Raw genomic sequence first — 19695 nt, 5'->3', positions numbered from 1 at the left:
TGAATTACCACAGAGGTTTCAATGTAACAATGTTTATTATTGTTTAGAATGTGCAGTGACTGAATCATACAAAGAGATTTTCAAATACGTACTGTATTTTCCGGTGTATAATGCACGCCCAAAAGCCTTCATTTTCTTCAAAAGATGACCCCGCGCCTTATACGGCGGTGTGCCTTATATGTGAAGAGCTACAACAGCTACAACTCCTGTCAGCAGCCACCGACTCCGTTTTCCACTGTAAAGAAAGTGCTGCGCGGTCCATGCTGGAATACTGTATATAAAACGCAACACCAGCCACTACTGTAGCACCTTATGATGTGGTGTGCCTTATATATGGAAAACATATTAAAAAATGTCATTCATTGTAGGTGGGTCTTATAGTACGATGTGGAAAAAGGTTGAAAATACACTATTAATAAAAATGCAGGTACATTAAAACTGTGTCAGATCCACACAGGATTTTTAACTCATTCACTGCCATTCACGAATTCAGGAACTGAAAATATGACGTAGAGCGCCATTCCCAAATTTGTTCAGGTTTTGTTTTTCCATGCTTGGGTGATGATAAAGTGTTGGCCATGGCCTCAGGCTATGTTTTTCTTTTCCACAAGGGGGCAGCATTTCCCTTTTTTCCATGTTAGGGCTTTGTTTCAGCTTCAGCTGTTGTTAAAGCGCAATATCAACCAATATGTATGTATTGCATTGTATTTTTGACAGCCACCCTCATTTCAAGATGATATAACTCCAGGCCCATATAATTTAGGAATTAACTCTTTTTTTCCCTGATGAAAGAATAGAGTCTTACGATGCATTGAATGTTTATGTAGTCCTAAAACTCAATATTTTGTGGGTCCTGGAATTCGAGTGACAATGACAAAAACCCTGGCACTGGAGTGGATACATTTTTGCACGTCTGGCAGTGAACAAGTTAATTGGGTGTGTGCCTTATACACCAGAAAATATGGTATATTGTCCTGCTCGTGTTGCTAAATAATGTAATCAAAATTACATTTCTGTAAGATTTAAAAGAGTGACATTTCTGTGTTGAATGGTATGTAAACTGAACCTCTGAAAAAGCTTGTAAAATAAAGCAGGAATACAAAAAGTCAAATATTTTGGACTGTACTCTATTTCTATACAAAAACTGCCATCGCAATTATTCCTTGCACACAGCAATGAGCGATATCATTTGTCTTTGTGGTTTTTAAACAGCTAAAATGCCTTTGCCTTGAATCCTGCCTCAAAGAGTGAGTCCAAAATAGTCCACTAGATGGACCCAAAAACTTGCACTTCCCTTCAAGCGTTTTCAAAGGTCCTCCTCAGAAACGCCAAATGGGTTTGGTCATTATGCATATTTAAAAATAACACGCTGGCTATGACTATCACGATGACAACATGGAGAGGGCAGATGACCCCGATAGCATGCCTGAGTCACAACTATGGTAAACCACCTGGCCATTAGTGAGCGCGTCCAGTGAGGAGGAAGGTGAAGATGAAGAAGTCTGGGATGCTGATGCTGTTGATGAAGAGCTGGCGTGAGTCCTCAATATGGCCTCAGCAACACTGCAGTGAGGACGGGGTCCGGGTTCTGAAGTGTAGGTGAAGGTGAGGGAGGTGGCATATATGATTCCGTCGTTACGGACCAGTGTGACCGGGACTTGCACTGGTTGCCTGACCCAGCGCCAGCCCTCTCTGAAAGCCGAAATATCCGGCACCACACAGAGGATGATCTCGCCGCATCTTGAAAGAGACATGAATATCACAAAAATGTCCGGATTCAAGACCACACACACACAGAGACACATACATGTTTAGATATTAACTCATTCACTGCCAGATGTGCAAAAAATGTCTACTCCGGTGCCAGGGTTTTTGTCATTGTCACTTGAATTCCAGGACCCACAGAATATTGAGTTTTAGCACTACATAAACATTCAATACAGCGTTAGAAACCGTACACTCTCTTGTTTCATCAGAAAAAAGGACTAAATTCCTAAGTTATATGGGTCTGGAGTTATCTGAGCTTGAAATGAGGACGGCTGTATAAAAAGCAACACAATACATAAATATTGGTTTAAATTTATAACAGCTGAAGCTGGAACAAAGCGCTAACATCACACAAAAAGGGGAATACTGCCTCCTTGTGGAAGGGAAAATAACATAGAGTGAATTCCTAAATTATATGGGTCTGGAGTTATATGAGTTGGAAATGAGGGCGGCTGTCCAAAATACAGGTAACATCCGACTTACGACCGAGTTCCGTTCCGACCAAATGGTCGTAAGTCGAAATACATTCAAAATGTTGAATAGAGACTTGGAAACTGAATGACTCGCAGACTCCCCCCTCTGGTGCCATCACCATTGCTGTGCGAGGCTGAGATGCTGGCTGGCTGGCCAAAATTGTCATACGCATTGCCGGCCTGCTAGTGCGTTGCGGTGCCAAGCGTAGAATTAAAATGTTAAAAATAGGGTCTGGAGGTCATGGTCGTAAGTCGAACCGGTCGTAAGTCGGACGTTACCCGTAAAATGCAAAACATACATATTGGTTTATATAGCTTTTTAACAACAGCTGAAGCGACAAGGTGCTAACATGGAAAAAAAGGAAATGCTCCCCCCTCGTGGAAAGAAAAAAACTTCGCCATAGGTCTGACCAGCGCCTTATTGTCACCACCCCTCCCCTTGTCATTGAGACAAAACCTGAACGCATATCACTAACTTTTTTTGTAAGTATGGTCAATTTGTACCTAAAACTAACATACCTATATATGGTATCTGCCTCCACATCTCCAAACCACACCGTTAATTGCGGGGAGAAATTATGCCCAGTCAGCTCTAACATGGCCACATCACCTCCGCCATTTAACTGAAATGACACAACCATCAAAAAAAGATTACTTCAAGGCAACAAAAAGCAAATTATCCTTTAATATAAATCCATAATAGATACATTATATTATTTTTTGTGTTTGTGTGTGTATGTCTGCGCACCTGCAGGCTCTCCACGACAGGTACTGGAGTGACTGACGTGGAAACAGGTCCCATGCCCTCATAGAACGTATACTCCGCTTTGTCTGTGCTGATGATGGTCCAGCAGGCGCCGTCATTAATGATCTCCTTGTTTTCCTCTTTGACGCATGGCGCAGCCTGAAGCCATAAATCATTTCACACTTAGGTTGATATATGGCTGAAGGCTATTTCTGTCAAGTGAACTCAACTCGTTATTTAATCAAAGGGTATGCTTACCTTCTGCCCCTCTGTCCTGTGAATGCTTTAAATGGTACAGTATTTCCAATATAAATATGACAAACTACCGTATTTTCCGATGTGTACGGCGCACCAGAGTATAAGGCGAACTCCAATGAATGGTGTATTTTTTAACTTTTTCCATAGACAGCTAACATCCGAGTTACGACCGGGTTCCGTTCCGACAAAACGGTCGTAAGTCAAACAGTCGTAATTCGAAATCCAGTCGAAATGACTGACATGACGTTTACATGACAGGATTATATGGATTATATGTCAATTTGTTCTTTTTAAGCAACGATCTCTATTGAATATTATTATATACCAAACTTTTTAGTTAATCTATAAATTCTATAACTTTTAGTGTCACTTTTATCATTTTATATTTCATGTTATCAATGTTTATTCCTGTATAACTGTACCAGTAATGTATACAAAACTGTTTACTGTACAGTTCATTTATGAATGTTATAGTTTCCTTTTACTGTCGTTTACATCATTTTATATTTCATATTATCGGTTTTTATTACTGCATAACTATCCCTGTATACAACTGTTTGCTGTACAGTTCATTTATAAATGTTATACTTACCTTTTAGTGTCGTTGTCATCGTTTTATATTTCATATTATCATCGATTTATATTTTATATAGTGGGTTAAAGAAAACACACGTAAAGAATACAGCTGTGAAAAATCGCTCTCAGTTACGGCCAGAAGAGGTCGCCCAACACACACGCTCGGACTCAGGCGGACGCCGAAGGAAAAAAAGCAGTGTAAAGTACTATATATTATTCGTCTATTCACGATGTAGTACACGCAAATTCACCTTTTGCACTTTTCTTAAACCTGTTTACAAAAAAAGTACTACAGTGATACCTCAGCTTACGAACTTAATTGGTTCCCAGAAAGTGTGTGTAAGGCGAAAAGTGTGTTTTCCAAACATTAATTTCCCATAGGAAACCATTAAAAATGAGAATAATCCATTTCCAGGTCCCCATAAAACACAATTTTCTACTAAATAAGCCTTAAAACTTCACAAAATATACTAATTTCATGTATAATAAATGTGCTCTTCTATTGTAATTAAAGAAATGAACTGCACCGTATAACAAAGTCATTTTATTTACCTTTGTGATGGTTGTTGATGTAGTTGCCTCTTGACGATGAAGTTGCCGTGCATTCTCGGCGATAACACCCTCACACACTGTCCCCCTACTAGCTGCTTTTCGTTAACCCAAATCAACAGAAGTTTTTCAACCTCTTCTATTGCCTGAGACCTTTGCTTAGACAACACAGAAACACCCTTAACCACATATAGCAATGGTCGACTTAGCATACTGGTACTGGGAAGTCACACAAACGCACACCTCATTTGTGTTTTTCGATGATCTCATTCTTCTGCTCAACCGTAATTTTCTTTTGTGTCCTCTTTAGTTTAACACTACCCTGTGGTGGGGTCTTTTTCGGTCCCAAAAAAGCAAGTGTGCACTCCATAACATACCATGATAGTCCGGCAACCACGGTGGCGCTGTTGGGCCGTGTGGTTTGGTGTACTTCCGCCGAAAACTAGTCCACCAGCCATTGTGGCGCTCCGTGTGTTTCCCGAAAACCAATTCGTATGCCAAGATTATATTCTCAAGAATTCAATGTTTGTAATGTGAAAAGTCCCTTAGCTCAGGCGTTCGTAAGCCATGATATCATTGTGTTTCTGAGCTTTCTAAAACATCAAATTGCCACAAGATGGCACTATAGCGACACACTTTATTTATAAACTTTACTAAACTGCCTGCAGTTGGCGTCAAAGCACTGTTGAGCAGCCTAATATTCCACCAAGTGAAGACTGAACGTTTTATTCATCGTTGGAAATGCCTGTATATCATAATCAGGCCAACTTGAGGTGCTTTGCTTCAGCCGCCTACCTGGTATTGAATTATTCGATCCTGTGAAAGACAGAGGTACATCCGTTCCGTGTCTTTCAAGTAAAAGGCACACTTATGGAGCTGGGACACCGGGTCGTCTGCATGCCACAATGCTGCCTGCTTATCCACTTTACGGATGACCTTAGAAATAAGAGGGCGGGGGGGGGGGGGGGGGGGGGTCACGTTAAGCAGACACATCAGTACTATAATCATCATTTTTTTTGTTCAAGAGTGTCTGCCTTTCCAGCAGCTCCTGGACTTTGTTTTTCTACTTCTTTCATTCCTTTTCTCTTACTTTAATAACTTTGCTGCAGTGAAATGTAAATTTCTCCACTGCGAGACAGATAAAGGTAAATCCAATCCAATTCCAATCAAATGTCGTTAAATTCAGTGAATGGGCAAAAAAAGTTAGATAAGGTATAACCCGTAACTTCATGTTGCTTAATTAGCTTAGACCTCTTTGTTTTTTATCAAAATTTAATTTGTTGTCCTACAAAAACATTTTGTACAATGAAAACCTTCAGTGTTCAAGAAAGATCTTACATAAATCATTAAAAATAAATACACACAGCTGTATTATAGCGACCAACTTAGCCTGAAAAATAACATTCCAAATGCTCCACGCATCACGGCAATGGTAAGATCAGTTATTCAACATTCTAATAATACTGTATGGACAAAACTATTGGGAAATGAATAAATCAGGGAGAAATTAGAGACACAATTGTTTAAATCTCTCATTTTGAACAATCCTTGCTTTTGTCAAGGTATAGAAGACTGTGAACCACAATAATGGAGATTGTTTCCTTAGACAGTGACTCGGATTTGACCTCAGAAATGCGCTTCTCTACAAACGCATGGATATAACCAGGCATACGCATTCAAAAAAATAATTTGTCGTCCATTTTGCCTCGCGGAAGGTTGGCCAGGTTAGCCAATTATTTTGTCTATTGAGTGTACGTGAAGTCACATGCATACCAATCTGGGCAGTGCCATGCCAGTTACAGAGCAGACCAGTTTGACTGTCTGGCCGTAATGAATGTAACCGTCTCGCACGGCAAACTCCTCCCCTTCAGATTCATCGTCATCCACTGAAGAAAATGAGAAAAAGCATCATGATGACATCATGACATGAAACAAAGCTGGAAAACAGCAAGTAGAGAACAGAAAGAGAATTCGACAGAACAGACAATTCGAACTGGAAAGGAGGACTCACGGAGATGGATGTAAAAGGCCCCCCACTGCAAGGAACTAGCATGAAAGTTTCCTCCTTCCACATGTAGATATCTGGTGCTGACTGTTTGTGATCGCAGGCGGTTAAATAAAGCTACCTTTGTTCCCGATGCAATACACACTGTGGACATCGCAGCAAAGACGCGAATAGGTACTCCATTGAATCAATTGCAAAAAGAGCATATTGTGTATACGTTCATACTCACAGTCTGCATTTTTCAAGGACTGCTTCTTCTTGGAAGGCTTTGATATGACTTTGATTCTCTTACTGAGGAAAGCTCCGATGGTTGCGCTGTTGGCATACAGCATTCTCACAGACAACATGAAATGTTTCCTTTTGTCTGTGTCACTGATGTACAAGGTCTTAGCAGCGCAGAAGTTCTAGTGTGGGGATAAAAACACCAGTTATTGCAGTGGAAGTGAAACGTAGGGTGACATTGAGCCCTCGGTGAGGAAATTTTGAATTGTGAAGTTTGTTTTGGTTCTGCTTCTTTTTACAATTGTCATCAACGTAAATCTTTTCCGCCTTTCCAAAGTGCAAGCAAAATAGACAAAGTCATCAATATAAGTTTATTATTATTGTGCAGTATGCAGTGGCATAGAATCTCATGATTATGTATATGTAGTACATTAGAGTATATAAATGTAGTAGTACTTAACATTGTAGGCAGACTACCTACAGTACCTTCTTTCGCACAAGAGTTCTCACCTTCCCTTCCAAATTGAGTTGCTGCATCTCCACTTCACTGTTGCCAATCCCGATGAAAGCACAGGGCTGAGCCTCCTGCTCTGTGCAGCCTTCCTTTTGCATCGTGTCGAGCTTCTTTTTCCAGCCGCTTCCCAGCAGATAGACGCATGGTGGAGGGCAGAAAAACCTACCCATATAAATAAATAATAAAAACATGGGGACGAGCATAGCATTCTTTATGAAACTAAGTACACACACACGCGCGGGCACGCACATACCTTTTCTCATTGCCATAGGACTTTTGTGCCACTTTTGCATGCAGAATAAGGACTGTTTGATCATCCTTTTCTTTTAAGTACATTCGCATTGCCTCCCTGAATAGAAGATCGTGTTAACTCTTTGGGGTAGTCAAAACATTACACACGGCGCTCTGTATTATGAGGTCTGGTTGCACATAATTGGAGTTTAACAGAGTAACAATCATAAAATGTTTTTTACATTTAGTTTACCTTGTTAAACGTTGGGGTTGACACAGATCACCAAACTTCCTAAAAAATAATGTAAGGTGAACGCGACAAGAAGAATGATCATGTAGTCATAGTATTGTAACCAAAAAATGAAGACATTATTCAAATATATGTCTATAACTGAGTCGATATGAATGGCAAAAGTTACTTGTTAAGAATAGTATTAAAAATGTACTGTAAATGGGAAAATATTTTTCACACATGGAACCTCATTAATATTCATGCATGCCCGATTCACGTTAGGGTCTCTCGCTATGTTGACATACTGTATTTGACACTGTACGAACACACGCAGCAGGTACTGCCGCAAGAACTTTGTTTGAGCACCTCCCTGGAGCACAGAACCTTCTCAAAATTACGCGAACCAAGATGTGATACACCAGTATAGATCAAGCAAACATTTAGTCTACAATATCACCACTTACCCGGTAACAACGGGCGCCATTTTCCAAAAAACGCCCCCCTCCCTGTCCGAATAATCGCGAGACCCCTCCTGAGGGCAACCCACACCGAGCCCACGATCACCATACCACCAGGGCTAACAGAACCAGATTAGAGGCAGGAGGAGGAGTGCGATCCAAATTCGGGAGTTGACAGGAGGGCAACTAATGGTGAGAAAGTGAGGGAGGCAGGAGCCGCGACGAGCCGCCCAAACAACAGGCGTGGGAAAGTTGTAAAGTCGCGCGTGAATAGGAAAATTCTCACAATAGACACCCACTGACAGTGCTCGGTATTATCGCGAGATCAAGAATCACTCACACATCTGTTTTTTTTCCTTTCAAGGACGTTACAGTCTACATTCCCACGGTGTGTTGAGCAACGAAACAAGAATGGAGACGTGTTCTAACACAGGACATCGGCTAGATATCACACACGCTCACCGGTCACAACAGTGAAAAAATCTAAATAAGCAAATCCAATGTTAAACCAAGAAAAAAATGAAAGTTAAAGAAAAATAAACTGTACAGTTTATAATAGAAAAGATGTGGATGTGGCAGGGGGTCGACATGGTCAAAACAACGCCAACCGTTTGTTTCCATTCAGAAAAGGTTTATAATGAGTTTCAAAACAGAAACCAACAATCGTAATAAGAGTAACATGTCCCCCGTGATGCGGATTTTTGGCATTGACTTAAACAAGTGCATCTGCTCTCGATTTTTGGGGGTAAATGTCAAATGCGCAAATTAAAAAGGAATAGTTATTAATTAATGATGTGATCTGAAACGCTTATTTATATATATATATATATATATATATATATATATATATATATATATATATATATATATATATATATATATATATATATATATATATATTCATAAAAACAGCATTGCTCACATGTTCTACAAAAACTGACCTCCATTAATTTTGCAAAAATGACTCAGTCAGCAAGCACATGAGAAATCAAATGCATTTAAATAAGATGCAGTTTAATGTAAACGTGCCAAATGCATTGTAAACATCAAATATATGAATAGGTAATATAATTGACAGCAATGGGATTTGTGCATGACCAAACAATATTTAAGAAGGCACTCGGCAAAAGCACCTAGCCAAAAAAAAGCAGTCCAGGCAGAATGAATTGGATCGATTTTCGAAAACCTTTGTTCATGGACTAACCAAAAACAAACTAACTTATCAAGTGTGTCAGCACCAAAGTTAATTTATTTTGTGGCAACTATTTTTGGGTGCCTGAGGAGGGGAAAAAACAGTCAAGCAAAGGGCTGTAAAACCCAACAGACAAAGCAGTGAGCTTGAATACCAAAATTACCTCAACGTTTGTGGAGAATTTACGGCATTACTGAGGTATGAAATAGCAAATGGTTCATTACTATACATTCAAACCATTTCAGTTTTACATTAAATACAGTAAAAAATATCAAATGTGAGGGTGTATGTTTGCAGTCGGATGACGACAAGAAGGTTACCAGGGTCCAAGTGGCCTAAGAAGGGACTATACAGCTACAGGTGACTACTTTCATACATGCAGGCTGTGCAAAATCAGGGATTAAAAGTCAGTTATTAGTCGAAAGGGAAAAAAAGAATAACTGACCATCATCAATTTCCCAATATATCAATTTTGGTCCCAGTACTTCCTGAGTCACAAGATATTTAGCAAAGCTCAGCTGATATAAAGCCATGTCGAAAACCATTCTGTGTCCTTTGAACTGTATGAATGTGAGCAAAATAGGAAAACATTCAGAAACAAGATCATGCGCACAGAACAGTCATAGAGATTTTCCAAATACAGCCCGGATGTGGTTGAGTCCGTGTTTCCAATTCCAGGTATTTTAGAAGATTAAGCCAGCAAAGCTGAGTCCAAAATCATAGCACCTCTTAGATTTTCCAGAATATCCTTTTCCTGTACAGCACGTAGGAGATGAGAACCCAAAGAGAAACAGCCACCAGGTTCTGGGTGAGGTGCTCAGCATGGGACTGAGTGTTGGCCATGCGCCAGCGGAAGGGGAAGTAGTCCTCAAACACCTCATGGCCAACATACACAAGGATGGAGTTCATGCCTGGTTTAAAAAATAAAATAAAATAAAATAAAATAAAATAAAATAGGTACAAGATAGTTATGCAATGGTTTTGCTTTGTGATTTTTATGGTTCCAATTTCCTGTGACAAAATGTGTGCCACAGCAATTGCGCAACACATGCCATAAGACCTTGCAAGTGTACCCAATTTTTGGCTAGAAAAGTCTATTAAGTGGCTTGTATTTTCTACATTGCTAAATGACAATGAGTGCGGTTCTCACCTGGGTAAAAGAATGGTGCTCCAGACCACCACTTTTTCACATCTATGGTGTAGTAGACCAAAACAAGCAGTACATAGGCAAAGCAGGCCAGTGTTGTCACATAGGACAGAGACCTAGAAATAACGATGATGCTGTACTGAAGTATTTTGGTTAGAAAAATAAATAAAGACCATAAGAACATCATAATTACCATAGATTCTTATTGACAGGTATGTATCCGTGGTCTGTGGAACACTTAGTGAGAACAGCTGATATGATGCCCTATGTGTGACACAAAATATTGTTAGATTATATCAATTTGTCCTGTAGATAGAACCACGTTCGCAATATGCATTGCAGTACTGCAATATTTTACGAAGTTATGACTGTGCGGGCGTAGTTAACAGTGTTCCATAAGCAAAATTGTAAATTGGGCTACATGAAAAATACATGATAATAGTTGCCCATTTAAAAAAATACTGCTGTTCCATCATATTAAAATACTGCCATTATTGAAAAAATAACTGGGTTTAACATTAGAAAAGCCGAAGTACTCACCAAAAAGAGACCCCAAACGAGGAACCTCGATATAATACTTGAATGAAGATCTCTGTAATGTAAAATGATCTTTCCTGCCTGAGAAAGTAGAACAGACAATGGTTAAAACATTATGCAGTGTAGTTTCTTGTGAAATTTCTTGGTTCCTTTTTGTTCTGAAAAATAAAGGTGCAACATTAACTAAACTAATTGAGTGGGGTGGGGAGAGGATTCTAGCAATTTACTGAAAATGAACAAATGGAAATCAGACATTGTGTACACTTCACTCATTAGTGTGTTCCTCTTTAGTGCTTGAGCTGGATGTTCCTCAAAAGAGGCACGTTTTGTTCTGAAGCAATTTATTCAGCTGTATCTGTGTGATGCGTCGTCTTTTTAGAGGAGCCATTACTTGCAGCTGAGGACAAGATGGTCTTTGTATTCAATTCTACCTTGCAAAGATTCAAGACACCCTTCGCTGGGTGATTTTTTTTTTCCTTCTTTGGCTTTGTGACTTGTCAAATATGCATTCCTCTCTTGTCAGAAACCATTGTGGGCAGTTCTCGCTTAAATGGCAGTATCACAATACATGTACTGTACCTGTAACCCCAAAAAAGCCATAACGATGGAGTTGATGCTGCCGAGAACACCCTCAGGATCATATGGCATGTGAGTGGCATAAATGACCTTTGATGGAAAAATAACTTTAGTCCACAACGTTTGCATTGAGAATATTTTCAAGTGTCAGCTAAGTGCCCATTGTAGTAAGCCAGTTGTGCTTGTCTCTCACTCACCCTTGTAGAAGGTGTTTGATAGATGTGGTTTTCTCCGAGCAACCAGCGGTCAACAAGACCAGCTGCCCCGCCGGTACAGTTTACATACATGCCCATGTCCCCAATCCCACCTGGACCAAGATAGCCACTGTTCCCAAAGAAAGGACAGGGGAGGGTATAATTCACAACAATATAAATGCGATTGAAAAACCTTTCAACATAGCAAAGTTTGGCTTTGAAAACATGTATCCGCTCTTTACAGCAGCCCGAAAAATGTGTCAGATTTTGGGAAAGGTGTGTGTACAGTCAATTTCGGATTGGCCATTGATTTTTTTCAGTGAAATCAGGTCTCGATTTTTGCTAAAAATGTATTTGGCGAAGTCACTCTTATGTTATTTTTTGGTTTAATCTTCACTTGTAAAAGTTTTGGGTCACAACATTTTAGGTGTGCCAATAACAAACCAACCAGGCAAAAGCAATCGTTTTAGTAGTAGTGATCCATCCTTTCCACAAATGACATGACACAAACAACGAGCCAAACTGTACATAAAAACTACCTGACACACACAACGAGCCAAACTGTACATAAAAACACACCCCGCCATCTTTAACTCACGTTGGGCAACCAGGTACAGGAAGTAGAAAAGTAAGGCAGAGCCAAAAGATTTCTAAGAGGAGCACAAAGATCCAGGCTGGCCAGTAGAGCAATATATCAATGCAGGGGTACCACCACGCATCCTGTGGAAAAGACATATTTCCACATACACATATCAACGAAACATTACCGCAGTCAGGACGCAATTACCGTATTTTCAGGTGTATAAGGCGCACCCAAAAGCTGAAATTTTCTTCAAAAGATGACCCTGCGCATAATACTAATACTAATAATAATAATAATGATAATAATAATAATACATTGTATATATAAGCAGCTTTCAAAACACTCAAGGTCACAGGATCGGCTAGCTCTATCTAGCTCTAACTAAACATAAATTAATAAATAAATAAACAAATAAATAAATAAACAGATAAAAGAAATATTTATATGTCAATGGGATCGAATGAATTAATAATGATAATAATACATTTTATTTCAGGTGCCTTTCGGAGCTCGGAGAGGACACTTTAATAGTCACAGACAGGCATATATATAAATAATAAATAAAATATAATTCTAAATAGAATTCAATAAATAACATACAAAATACAAAAACTAAATTATAACCGACACACTAAAGCCACAACTATGTGCATGCGAGCAATTTAAGTCTGTCATTACTATCGCTTGTGGTTGCCGCTGCTCACCCGCAGAACAAATATCCTGTGACTGTAGGGTGTTCTTGAGAGAGTTTTTAAAGGTACTTATAAGTGAAATGTATTATTATTATTATTAGCTATCTAACTAGCTAGCTATCTATTAGCTAGCTAATTTAAAACAGATTCTTATCTTATAATTATAATACACTGTCTTACAGACAGTGTATTGTCGGTGTTCTAATACCTGACATGTTTTTGAACACCGACACTGTCTGTAAGATAAGAATCTGTTTTAAATTGGATATCAAGTAGACAGGATGAACCTAAAACAACTATTAGCTAGCTAGCTAACTTTCTTATACGCAGGTGCGCCTGATAAGTGAAGTAATATGGAGCCACAACAGGTATTGCAACGACTGTCAGCAGCCACTGACTCCATTTCCTCCCCGTAGAAGAAGTGTGTAACCCCAACCTTTACTGTAACGTGATGTGCCTTGTATTTGGAAAACTTTTATATATTTCTATATTATATTTGGATTTTTTTTTTCATTCATTGAAGGTGCGCCTTATGGCCCGCTGCGCCTTATATATGGAAAAAAAAAATAATACACCATTCATTGGGGGTGCGCATTATACTCCGGTGCGCCTTATATAGCGGAAAATATGGTGCATGTATTTTACACCTTTGTAACTTTGAAGTGTGTATAAACTTGACTAACCGTTGGTAGGATGTCAAGATGAGCCCTTGCCACCAACAGATCCAGGCAGGCTACAACAAAGTATGACCAGGCAAGGCGTTGCAGCACACCCGGGATCCGCAAGTTGTCCCATGACACTGCGGGGCGGAGAAGAATTTTTTTACACAGGTGAACGCAGCCGAGTAGCAAAAACACTCCCAAGATCCAACTCACAAAATCCCTGGCAGTAGTTGGGATTGATGATGAGGACGCCAATAATAAAGAGTTGCAGGCTTCTCCACACCACTTTCTTCAGCAGCGAACTACGTCTGGAGCCTGAACGGAGCATGGAATTGATTGAAAGTGCGATTGATGTTCCCATGATGAAAACAAACCTGAAAAGAGAAGTGAGTGACAAACAAAAACATTAAAGGACAACCGACGTCACTTTTGTTTCCTAACTGACATCAGAAAAACGTTTTATAGCATCTAAAATACCCAAAACACGCAGCATGATATTTTTATTCAAATGCAAAACACCAATAAAAATGACTTAAAGTGTCCAAATTCTGCAAAAAATTGAGCTGCGAATTGGGCATTTTCAGAAAGTCCCGCCCCCTGTTCGTGACGTCACGCAAAGACGTCTTGCATTGCTGGAGAATCAAAATAATGGCTTCAGATTCAGAGAACATGCACATCCAGTTATGAATATGATTCAAATAGTACTGAAGAGGAAAGCATACCTGTTTACAATCGATTAAAGAATTTATTCTGTGCCATTTTGAGGCAACATTAGGGGGAAATGTCTCACCCAAAAAGAGGCAGAAAATGGCCACCGAGCTCCTGTGAGGAATGAATCAGCCCGTTTGCACAGGCAGGATAAATTCCTTACATGCAGCTTTGACGCCCTCTTCTGGCTCTTTCTGGTGCAACACGAGGTTTTCAGACCAAACAAGCATTGACGTGATGGAAGGACTGCTACAATGTGTCCTTTTTTTTCGGTCAGGGGCGTTCCTTCAGTGACGTCACGTAGGGACTCGTCACAAACTCAAAATCAAGACTTACGGAATATTCAGCAAGAGTCTTAAAACGTAAAATACAGCTATATGCGGTGGAATCTTTGTAAAATACGCTGAGCAGAAGTCATTTGAAGCCATTTTACAAATTATGGACACGCCCGGAGACGTCGGTTGTCCTTTAAGTGTATTTAAAAAAATGAAAATGACGGTTGAAACTTGAATCTTTACCAAGGGAAGACCAGATCGGCAACAGTTAGGCCTGCAATGAAACAAAGAGCAAAGAGTCCCTAAGGATCGGTTTTTGGAGGGTATTTAAAGACAATGCAACAAATCCTCACCGTTCCAGCTTTCATGTCTGAAGAACCAATAACGCCCTCCTCCATAATTCACAAACACCATAATAATCAAGGAGATCCTGTGAAGTGATTCACATGACAGCACAAGTCAAATTATTGATAATTAACACTTCTGGTTTAATGAAATAATTCAGTCGGTACATTCCTTTGCCAAGCACACCTCTATTCTGGTACATTGCCAAGAGGTAAAAAAAACAAGTTCACAACAACAATTGAGTTGACGAGTGCGGAGCATGACACAAAATAAGACAGCGAGTTTTACCCTCTCAATGTGTCAAGAGATCGCAGCCTCTTGCTGGGATTAGGTGGGGGTGGAAGAATGTTGTCGGTCACGGGCATCACAATCCTGCCAGGGGAGCCCAGCTCCTGGAGAGAAACATTGCGATAGTAGCAGCACTGAAAACATGTGACCTAATTCCATGACCAAAATCGAGTACACACATCATGCTGCCGGAAATGAAGGTAAAAAACCACAAGTATGTGGTTAAATACTCACAGAGTTGATCAGCCTCTCTGTCTCCATGTTACCCCTAATTCTGAAGAGGAAGCTCCGGACTAAATCAAGTCTTTTAAAGAGATAAATACTTTGTGATGAATTCCATTTCACATTAAAATATATTTAAATTCAGCCATTTATTTTTACATATCATGACATGACTTACGCAAATATCGCTCTTCCCAAAGCGGTCAATAATCCCAGCCCAGCAAAGATAAGGAATGCCACTAACAGGGCTGTACAGATTTTAGGACAAGAGTTACACTGCATGAACAATTAAAATCACGCTTACAGTATCGTCTGAGTGAATACTGACTTACGTATGTAACTATTTACTGGGTCCGCATTAGTCACAATTGAGCAGTTGAATGCCGAGTTATTCATATTTTTTAACCATAGAGAATAGTTGCCCTGCTCCCCAAAGTGGAACGGGACGCTGCGAATGAAAGAAAACTTGATTGTGACATCATGCAAAAATGGTGAAGAGGCAAATGATATAATAAATAAGCTTTCCCCAGCAAAAAAGTACAAAGAATGGAATAAGGAGGAATGAATGAAGAATGTTACGCCTACTCTTGAGCAATAGAAAAACAAGCAAGATAATTGCTATTGTTACTTGGATTATTGTTTTTTCCCAATCCATTTACTGTTCTATTAATAGCAAATATTGTGGTTTCTCCAACTTACGAGCAGAAATCGAGGCTGACATTGGTGGTGTTGACTTGCAGTGTAATTTCATGTTGTGTGCTCACAATGAACTCTTTCGAGCTCGGCTGGCCTGGGGTTGTCACAGCAGGTACCACCCCCAGCTGTTGATAAAGGCACTAACAGACCCAAAACAGAAGAGAAATTACGTACAGATTTGGACAATTAAGTGCATGTGGATATACACGTACCTGATAGCATCGCTGTGACACCCAGGAAACTGCCACCTCTGTATCCAGTTGACTGATGACTGTCAAAAAAGCTTCATCCATTTTTAGTTTTGAGTGTTGTTTGGACTGAATTGATCTAACTGTAGAGAGAGACACAGAAGCACATCATGAGTAATGACATCCACTTTACATGTATGCGTTTGTGAGTCCCAATTATACACTGATGATGAAGTTCCTCCTTGTCTTCTGCAACTGGCCACACCCTCGTGTTCATTAGCACAAAGAATCATATCAATAAAATCTAATTCGAACCAGTACATTTAACAATGCGTGCAATTGGAATTGTGTGCTTCACATTTCAGAGAAAGTCCTTTTTGATATTCTAAAACTGAAAACAAAGTAAGATAGAAATTTACTGTAACTTACCACGCCAAAGCGACTTCCGATTAGCATTCTTTGACTAATATATTAAAGGAAACGGCTGTGAAATTTAATGGTGGTGGGGAAATGAGTACAGATACATGACACGGTTCATTGGAATGCCTTCAAGACAGAAGCATGTGAGCTCGTGGGCTGGCTTTGTGACGGCTGCACGGTCACATGCTCATTTAAAACAGCCCCGAGAGGGAATTTTAAAAGTCTGAAGGTCGCTTTTGAAGAATTACGTGAATGCAAAGACGCGGCTCAATTACTGTGCCAATTTAAACATGTTATCTGGATGTATTTAATTTGTAAATATATCGAATTGGTGAAATAAAACGATCTATCAAGAAGACGAATTGGATATTTAAACCACGCGGACACTGATATGATTTAACTGGCTATTAGCGTGCTAACCCTGACATTCCAATTGCCAACGCGACTTTTAATTCTTCCGAATATACTTACGGGATGACAATTCAGCTTTCAGTGGTGCTACACAAATGGCTATTAGTGAGGCAAGAACTGGGTAGCAAAACATGCTATAATCCTTCGATTTTGCCATTTTACTCTCGTGTACCTTTTTAACTGCGGAGACTGAAGTTGCCTCCCAAATATTTTTGTTTATCTTCCTTCTTCCCATGGCAGACAAATATCACTTCCGACTCTATCGGTTTTTGGGTATTAGTGGAAGTGAGAAGGGTCAAAGTACATCGGCATTGCATTACGTGCTTGTGTTGCGTACTATCGATACGCGTTGCTGTTTGTTAATTAGTCACAAGGACAATCTAAAACGTAGTAGTGTGGATAACATCGACTAAATTTTACTGACATTATCAAACTGCGTGTCAGGAGGTGTTGCAGCTTGTGTGCATCTAAATATAACAGTGATGAGCACATCCACTGCACAAGAGTGGTTCGGTAATCGGGTTCATGCCTAGGAGGGGAAGAATTTGCGCATGCTCCTTAAGTTCAATGGTAAGGCTGTCCAGTCGATTATCGAGTGCAGTCGAGTGTCAAGGAATAGACCACTTCTCGTTTAATCTCGCACAATGGCAGATAAACAAAACTCACAGAAAAGGTAAGGGCGAGGAAAACCTACCAATACACGACGCGGGATACCTTATTTAGCGCTCGGGTCAAACAATAACATGACTAAACCGATATGTAGCTAACGTGTAGCTAAGTTGGGCGTTTACACTGTATATAGTTTATTAACAACGCTCGGTTGTTCGTCTGTTTTCACTAACGTGTATGTTATGTTTTTTGCAGTGTTAAGATTGCAGCAGGGGCTGTGGTGTGCATTGAAAGTGAGATCAAAGGGGATGTTACTATAGGTAAGAGATTGATACGTATGGCGTACAAGCAACTTCACGGTTGATAAAAATGTAGCAACAATTATCGGTACGATGTATCGATGACACTATATTCTCTTGCACTTACTCAGGCCCAAGGACCGTAGTTCACCCAAAAGCACGAATTATTGCAGAAGCGGGGCCCATTGTGATCGGAGAAGGCAATTTGATCGAGGAACAAGCCGTCATCATTAACAGGTGACACCGGATGTCAGCCACGACTGATGTAAACCAAAACAAAAAATAAACAGACAAAATAAAAATCTGTCTAACTGCAATCACCCCCTGTCCACTCATTCGTGCCTGTACCAAATTGTAGCTTACGCCAACTGTAGCTTGATATTTACAAATAATATTCAGATAGCCATATCTCACATCGATATACTGTATCTATATCTGAATTAATTGCAACATTTACTGGCACCAAATTTGAATCAGGATGAGAATATTTCATTTATCAAGGGGAAGACAGAGATTATTGGGGGAGCTTGCTGTCAAAACCCTTTTTCATCTGACTGATTAGTCACCTATGTAGTTATCAATATAACATTCTGAAAACAGTATCAAATTAGGGAATAAAGAAATGGGGGGGGGGATTATTTAGAAAACAACCTACAGTAGTTTTTATTTCTTTTTTTATATATCGCAGAAACCCATTTTACACTCTCTGTTTTAATAGTTATCCAGAAAACATCACACCAGATGTTGACGTGGAACCAAAGACAATGACCATTGGCATCAATAATGTATTTGAAGTTGGCTGTTGTATCCTTATCTTTGGCATTATCTTTCTGAACAATTGACATTTGTAAAGCTTTTTGTCTGTCCAAACATTACACATTTGCCCTGACCGATTCTGCAGTGTCACAAGCCCTCAAAATTGGCGACAACAATGTTATCGAATCAAAAGGTGAATTTTCCATACATTGATTGGAAATATATTTTTTTTAATTGTACCTTGTCGAAATTAATCTGTGTCTTTTATTGTATCGTCTAGCTGATGTAGGTAGAAATGTCATCCTAACCAGTGGCTGCATCATTGGCGCCTTCTGCCAGGTGAACACCTGCGAGGTCATACCAGAGAACACAGTTATTTATGGCTCTGGATGTATGAGGCGGGTGCAGACTGAGAGACCACAGGTATATGGGTGCACATATTTTCAGATGGGTTGGCGGGATTGCTTTGAAAAAGGTTGTTAAAAAGAAAAAAAAATCATCAGCCTGCATAAACATTTCTTCTTTTGTCTTTCAGCCTCAAACACTTCAACTAGATTTCTTAATGAAGATTTTGCCCAATTACCATCACTTGAAGAAAACCATTAAAGCCAGCCACGCTGCTAGTTAAACCAGCAACGTTGGAATTGTTAATAGCAAAATATGAAGTAGGTCAAGATGAAATGACATATGTACATATTTCTCAACAATATTCCCATTAGTACTTTTCCTTGCTAGTATATTCTACAAACCATTGAACCTTTATACCGCTCTCTGTGCTAAACAATATGATCTGATAAATTAAACAAAGATTTATACTGATGATTATTTGTCTGACTTGCACTGTTTTCATTATAAATCTAAACTT

The 19695-nt window shown here is 39.6% G+C and overlaps 3 protein-coding genes across 6 annotated transcripts; 1 reads left to right on the top strand and 2 right to left on the bottom strand.

Annotated features, from left to right (window-relative positions):
- Positions 1-50: 50 nt before the first annotated feature.
- Positions 51-8270, bottom strand: LOC148892793 (recombining binding protein suppressor of hairless-like). Its single transcript, XM_089006097.1, has 11 exons — positions 8037-8270; positions 7594-7632; positions 7363-7458; positions 7106-7271; positions 6603-6777; positions 6380-6517; positions 6142-6254; positions 5164-5304; positions 2989-3144; positions 2760-2863; positions 51-1740 (listed from the first exon to the last, which is right to left on the bottom strand). The coding sequence occupies exons 1-11, from the start codon at positions 8054-8056 to the stop codon at positions 1383-1385; spliced, it is 1506 nt and encodes a 501-aa protein (XP_088862223.1). The 5' UTR covers positions 8057-8270; the 3' UTR covers positions 51-1382.
- A 741-nt stretch (positions 8271-9011) lies between these two features.
- Positions 9012-18320, bottom strand: hgsnat (heparan-alpha-glucosaminide N-acetyltransferase). Of its 4 annotated transcripts, none has more exons than XM_089006292.1 (18): positions 18202-18320; positions 16360-16478; positions 16151-16287; positions 15784-15899; positions 15630-15699; positions 15464-15533; positions 15230-15333; positions 14950-15026; positions 14840-14870; positions 13827-13987; positions 13635-13750; positions 12275-12396; positions 11680-11806; positions 11486-11572; positions 10910-10987; positions 10563-10633; positions 10373-10485; positions 9012-10133 (listed from the first exon to the last, which is right to left on the bottom strand). In XM_089006292.1, the coding sequence occupies exons 2-18, from the start codon at positions 16438-16440 to the stop codon at positions 9952-9954; spliced, it is 1743 nt and encodes a 580-aa protein (XP_088862418.1). In that variant the 5' UTR covers positions 16441-16478; positions 18202-18320; the 3' UTR covers positions 9012-9951. The 4 variants fall into 4 exon arrangements, with proteins under 4 accessions (XP_088862418.1, XP_088862419.1, XP_088862416.1 ...); XM_089006293.1 differs by lacking the exon at positions 18202-18320 and adding an exon at positions 17339-17467; XM_089006290.1 differs by lacking the exon at positions 18202-18320 and adding an exon at positions 17227-17421.
- Positions 17618-19652, top strand: dctn6 (dynactin subunit 6). The gene is made up of 7 exons (XM_089006297.1): positions 17618-17839; positions 18031-18095; positions 18206-18311; positions 18793-18878; positions 18976-19023; positions 19111-19253; positions 19366-19652. The coding sequence occupies exons 1-7, from the start codon at positions 17811-17813 to the stop codon at positions 19456-19458; spliced, it is 570 nt and encodes a 189-aa protein (XP_088862423.1). The 5' UTR covers positions 17618-17810; the 3' UTR covers positions 19459-19652.
- Positions 19653-19695: the final 43 nt, after the last annotated feature.

The sequence above is a fragment of the Hippocampus bargibanti genome, linkage group LG10 (genome assembly GCF_051943395.1).
Source record: "Hippocampus bargibanti isolate YZ-2025 linkage group LG10, ASM5194339v1, whole genome shotgun sequence".
In the NCBI taxonomy this organism is placed as follows: Eukaryota; Metazoa; Chordata; class Actinopteri; order Syngnathiformes; family Syngnathidae; genus Hippocampus; species Hippocampus bargibanti.
Note: the sequence above shows the minus strand (reverse complement) of the source record. Positions and strands in the feature narration are given on the sequence as shown.

Bases quoted from the DNA above. Each gene is read 5' to 3' on its own strand.
- LOC148892793 (XM_089006097.1), bottom strand. From the start codon at position 8,056: ATGGCGCCCGTTGTTACCGG. The intron at 7,459-7,593 runs GTAAACTAAATG...TCTTCTATTCAG, and splicing joins CAACCCCAACGTTTAACAAG to GGAGGCAATGCGAATGTACT. The intron at 2,864-2,988 runs GTGCGCAGACAT...GTGTCATTTCAG, and splicing joins CTGTCGTGGAGAGCCTGCAG to TTAAATGGCGGAGGTGATGT.
- hgsnat (XM_089006290.1), bottom strand. From the start codon at position 17,401: ATGGGAAGAAGGAAGATAAACAAAAATATTTGGGAGGCAACTTCAGTC. The intron at 15,534-15,629 runs GTAAGTCATGTC...TCTCTTTAAAAG, and splicing joins TTGGGAAGAGCGATATTTGC to ACTTGATTTAGTCCGGAGCT. The intron at 13,988-14,839 runs GTAAAGATTCAA...TTCTCTTTTCAG, and splicing joins GCCGATCTGGTCTTCCCTTG to GTTTGTTTTCATCATGGGAA.
- dctn6 (XM_089006297.1), top strand. From the start codon at position 17,811: ATGGCAGATAAACAAAACTCACAGAAAAG. The intron at 18,096-18,205 runs GTAAGAGATTGA...GCACTTACTCAG, and splicing joins CAAAGGGGATGTTACTATAG to GCCCAAGGACCGTAGTTCAC. The intron at 19,024-19,110 runs GTGAATTTTCCA...TGTATCGTCTAG, and splicing joins CAATGTTATCGAATCAAAAG to CTGATGTAGGTAGAAATGTC.